The sequence below is a fragment of the Pecten maximus genome, chromosome 13, assembly GCF_902652985.1.
Source record: "Pecten maximus chromosome 13, xPecMax1.1, whole genome shotgun sequence".
Taxonomy (NCBI): domain Eukaryota; kingdom Metazoa; phylum Mollusca; class Bivalvia; order Pectinida; family Pectinidae; genus Pecten; species Pecten maximus.
The window spans coordinates 27,691,096-27,696,432 of NC_047027.1; the positions used below are offsets into that span (position 1 = coordinate 27,691,096).

General features: G+C 32.3%; 1 protein-coding gene across 2 annotated transcripts; it reads left to right on the forward strand.

Annotated features, from left to right (window-relative positions):
- Positions 1-384: 384 nt before the first annotated feature.
- LOC117340960 lies at positions 385-4,059 on the forward strand. 2 transcript variants are annotated; one of them, XM_033902758.1, is made up of 9 exons: positions 391-665; positions 974-1,078; positions 1,229-1,250; positions 1,877-1,932; positions 2,181-2,208; positions 2,327-2,403; positions 2,734-2,770; positions 2,899-2,966; positions 3,318-4,050. In XM_033902758.1, the coding sequence occupies exons 2-9, from the start codon at positions 997-999 to the stop codon at positions 3,362-3,364; spliced, it is 417 nt and encodes a 138-aa protein (XP_033758649.1). In that variant the 5' UTR covers positions 391-665; positions 974-996; the 3' UTR covers positions 3,365-4,050. The 2 variants fall into 2 exon arrangements, with proteins under 2 accessions (XP_033758650.1, XP_033758649.1); XM_033902759.1 differs by lacking the exon at positions 2,181-2,208 and having other exon boundaries at positions 385-665; positions 3,318-4,059.
- Positions 4,060-5,337: the final 1,278 nt, after the last annotated feature.

Consider the following 5,337-nt stretch of genomic DNA (forward strand, 5'->3'; position numbering starts at 1 on the left):
TATATCCTAGGAAGTATATCAAAACACATTGCATTTGTTAAATCGAATACTAATTTGGAAAACAAACGTATGTTTAAAAAAGATGTGTTTAAGGAGAGGGTTCGCAGAATATGTAACAAGTTCTTCAAAATCTCGTTTTAGGATACTATATTTCAGATACGGGATTTAAAAGTACATTTTTTTCTGCTTTGAAGTTCACGTTAGTACGTCAGTATGAGAATGCGACATCATCTGAATAGAATAATGTATGGCGTAAACAATTTTGTTTAGATAATATTCATTTTATGTCCATGTAACATAACGCAAATGACATGGATAAACGGTAACATGTATAACACCTCTTCATTCTTTTCGATGTAACAGTGAACCCAGGAATCCCAAACAGTCTGTTAATTGGCTGTACTGATGACAGTTCTGCTGAGGTATCGTGGAGTGACGGAGGGGACTCTCAGTATTACCGTGTTATGTTCAGCACAGACAGGTTTCTTCTAACTCACAAGAAGTTTATCCAGTGACGATTACAAAACACACAGACGGAAGTGACGTGTATAGTCAAAATATAGACAATCTGGATGGAGGCCATGTATATTTCTTTAAGGTTGTGGCGTACAATAAGTACGGAAACACAACATCGACAGATGCTGTCGGCTGTACTGTTCATGAGCGTAAGTATTTGGCAGATACCACAGCAGATTCGCCATTTTATAGTACGTTCTAAACACTAAAACAAATGTGTAACTATATCACATATTGTACACGGTCACAGTTTTCTTAGTACGTTTTTGTATATTGTATCAAATAGATCACTGACTGAACAAAGTATATTTCGATAATTGCATTTCTTAGCTTCTAAGTGTTTTTAACGGGGACGAAAACTTCGTGCGCGTATCGTCCTGAGTTGCTCTTGAGATAACCTGAAAGAGGAGTGAATGCATGTTGATCGAAAGAAAATATAATCTTTTGTTTGATACAGCATGTTCTAGTGGAACTGACAGTATGTATGTCACTGGAGTTGTACTGACGGTCACTGGCGTACTCACGCTATTGTTCACAGTTGGAATCGAGATTTATTTCAGACGTAAGTATTCATGAAGTGAACTGCATCGTCGTTTCAACTACCTGTAACTTATCTACACAGAACTAATGTAATAAAATAGTTACAAAACAGTCGTTAAAATAGTGAAATATTAAGATGCATGAATTGTTTACTGATTATCTTATTTTTCAGGAAATGGAAGACTATGTCATAGGTAAGCAGATGCAATTGATATATATTTAGACGAGTATTCTGTATTTCGAGTGCCGATTTTGATGCTTGTTTATTTACTTATTTTTTCATCTTATCACATAATTATAAAAAGAAATGATACCCTGGCTGTTAATAGGACGTTAAACAAAAACAAGCCAACGATACCCCTCAAAGAACAATTTTTCCCAAAATGTTTAGAGCATCCCTTTTCGTCGTACACATTAAGTTTTCAGTGCTGACGAAACAGAAGTGAGATGGATAACCACTCATTGGTCATATCACTTATTTTCGATGCATCAAATCCATAAATAGTAATACCATTTCCCAATCAACTCCTCAATCATCTATACAAATTAGTTTGTTATCGACTTTTAGAGATCAGCATGTTTATTCGGGACCTCATCCTCCAATTGCGTTTCCACGACTCTTACCTATATACACGTCTGTTTACTTTGATTCATTAAGGAAACATTAACATTAAAAAATAGATAATAACCATGCTGGTCAGTCATCGGTTATATGTTTTCCTAACTGCTTCCTCTAGAATAATCACATAGTTTAAAAAACAGCCAGGCGAGTGCCTTGAAAGATTAGTCATACCATCTTTTGTTTACCTTATTGTCGCAGAACACGTCAGCTTCCAAAACAGAAGGAATACCAGGATGTGCAACTTTCGGATCGAGGTAATTTCTGATAATTAATACGCTACTTATTATGTTTATATTATCATCATATATTTACATTTAACACAATGTTTCTGTCAATTGTTTGTAACAGTTAATGCTTCTTTGAGTCTTAATGGTTTAGTATATATTGCACAACTAAGAACAACCAAGCACAATCAAACTGTTTATTCTGTTCGCTTTTTTTTATTTTTTTTAAGCGAAAAGGTATTTTTGTTTTAAGTGTATATTACCAATCTTTCTTAAAGGTGGCAGACTTCAAAGCGAAAATGAAAGGTAAGCTAACAACTATAGACCGTGTCAGCTTTAAATTTTATTATTTGTATATCTTTCGAATAAGTGTATCGCGATGACAACTGTATTTTATACATTTTTTGATTAATATATAATACAGATCTCCATATCAACAACTTGATACTAATGAGGTTGCCAAGCCGTCCGTGTACTCTGAAATCGGAGGACATCATCATGGTAAGGCATAGTGTCACAAAGTCGGGTTTTAATGCATATTATATATATATTTATTCAAACATAATCACATGATATATAAACAGTACTAGAAACTGACGGCGGGAGGCGACCAAATTTGAGTTCTTAAATTTATAATATCTGGTCTTCAAGATTTTTTTACGGAATTTTTATGACCGCGCTTTTACGTTATGTTATAAGGAAGCATATGCGAAGAGGATTTATACTATTTTGTTTGTATTTTTATATATCTACAAATTTCGCAATTAAATGTACTAACTGCTTCATTATTATTCATTTAACGAATTTACGGATTTTTTATTTGTCTTCCAGTTAACCAAATTGATCCTGACAATGAAGGAGATGCTGGGTAGGTAGATTATCAATGCTTATGATTCGCTGTGATTTTTAAGAAATATTATATCATGCTGTTTAAACATTGATGTTGCGGATAAACTAGATAACCATAAATTAACAACTATTTCCATGTAATAACAGAAAGTACGAGTCGTTGGAGGGACGTTCGAATCCAAACGTTTATGAAGAACTTCATACTACTACGTCTGGTACGTGATTTGATTCGTTTTAGGAAGATTACGAGAATGATAGAAAACCTTTTTATTAAATATGTCTATTTAACTGTAATAGGAATAATGTCATATTGATTGAAAAACGATGAAATCGACCAATGAAATTATCAGTATTTACAAATCATCATCGACAATGTATGGCTGTACCATTAATATAAAATTTATTTTTATATTATACTATATATATGTATACTATACATATATAATAATTGTATTTGGTAACATATAAGTAGGTTGCATTTTTGTTATTGTATCAAACACATCCATATTTGCATACTTATATATATTTAGTAAAGCGTCACTCATATTGAGTTATTTCTTTGTCAGGTAACAGAGGGACATATATCAATACTACCTTCGCTTGTAGAGATTAGTGTTTATACAACATCATGAAACGATGCGATGTTTCATCATGTGGGGTTGGAGACAGGCGAACAAGGAAGACATTGCCAAGTAGTTATATTTGTGAAATAAAACCTTGAATGACATTAGCGTTTTCAAATGAATAAACACATGAAAATGATTCATAGAGACACAGATTAATTGTTAGTTGATCGTTTGTCCATCTTGTCATTAAAAGTGTTATTGGTATATGATCGATTTTGTTAATGTATTCGGTTAATTCCCTTATGAAAATTTAGCCAGTTCACCGCTGCCAACTCTATTTAAGCATGTTTTGAAATATATATGTTATTTATAATGATTTAATTTGCATATTAGAAATCAGTTAGCGCAGAGTGATTTTACTTCAAATGCAGGTGATGTATCTCGGTTAAAAATACAACGCAGTATTCATTTAACAGGTATATGCTATAGACTAGTTAACTTTCCTAATGCAACTGGTTTTTTTTTCTGTTAAGACACGACATGATATTTATTAATATAACATACTTTTTTGTAATAGGAACACCTGACTTCTTCTATCGATTAAAACGGAACTGTTTTATTATGCATCATGCAACAAGCTGGACATGTTGAACAAATTAAATATGAGATTTTGAATGAATATGACGTTAGCTTGTTGGATTATAGGATGTTCGGTAGTTTCTAGAAATTATTTGTTCACTGATCAATGGTATGTCTTATATGATCACATGGACATGGGGCATTTGTTCCCTCCCCCTATGATTAACTGCTGTTATTTATAAGGCCTATCTCTCTTTACATGCACCTAAGAGCAGATATTAATGAAAGGCGGTGTTGACAATTTCCTCAAATACACGTGTTGATGTCGACTAAAAATGCGCCAATATTTGTAACGTCCTTTTTTCTAAATTTACAATCGCCGGATTTGGGCTCATTTTGTCAATCGCCGTCACATTTGGTTTTTTATATGCAAAATCTTCAATGGTCATTTGTATAAAATTTTATAAAACTAATTAAGAAAACAGGTAACATAACATCGAGACGAAAACTTCCGTAATTTAATTCATTAGCAGACTTTATTGACTCACCTGATATGAGAACACTCGTAATAAGTATATATATTGTGTAGAGAAAGCTATGAAATACAGAAAGGGAGATTATTTGTATTTCTTGTATCTTTACACACATCATGTAATATATCAGATCATATATAAACACGTATATCATTACACCGTAACACATTATGTATCGTACATTGTACATGTACATTTATCGCATTGTATCTCTTTTAATGCACAAAGCTCTTCTCTCTATGTTCCATTAAATTTTTAAAAAATCGAAAAAAAAAAACCAACAAAAAAACAGATATGTGTATGATATACTTAGTACTATTTGATGCTGTTCTTCCCAGTGTAATCAAACAGTCGGTCGAAAATTCATATCACAGCTTTGGGAATTGCTCCCGGGTTTTCGATCGGATAACTATGACGAAATTGTTCGAGGTTTCCCGATTTATAACTCAGCAGAAGACCACCTCCTTTGTTATCATTGGTCAGAATGTTCGAATGTTAGTTATCAACATAATCTATATTGTTAATACTCAAATATAAGGTGTAGACCGGTAAGTAGCAGTAGCTGTTTATTTGGTGCATATTTGTTGTTAAAATAAATATGGTAATTATGACTGACAGGCTTATCTCAATGTAATCAAAACTGTGTTCAACATTATTTGAAAAAATCATGGAATTATATTAAAATGTGCATATCTTTTTTTTTTTATTGAATCTTAATTATAAACAAATAACATTTGTTGTGATATTTGAATCGCATGTCTATTCATCACACTAAAATTCTACTGTGACTTTAATCTGGAATGTTCTCCGTGACAATACTTCATTCTGAACATTAACATTCCTTTAAAAATCCAATCGATTAAGATTTAGGAAACAATGGATGAATCATTGCTATATAATTATTCTAA

Bases quoted from the DNA above. Each gene is read 5' to 3' on its own strand.
- LOC117340960 (XM_033902758.1), top strand. From the start codon at position 997: ATGTATGTCACTGGAGTTGTACTGACGGTCACTGGCGTACTCACGCTA. The intron at 1,079-1,228 runs GTAAGTATTCAT...CTTATTTTTCAG, and splicing joins AATCGAGATTTATTTCAGAC to GAAATGGAAGACTATGTCAT. The intron at 2,209-2,326 runs GTAAGCTAACAA...TATATAATACAG, and splicing joins CTTCAAAGCGAAAATGAAAG to ATCTCCATATCAACAACTTG.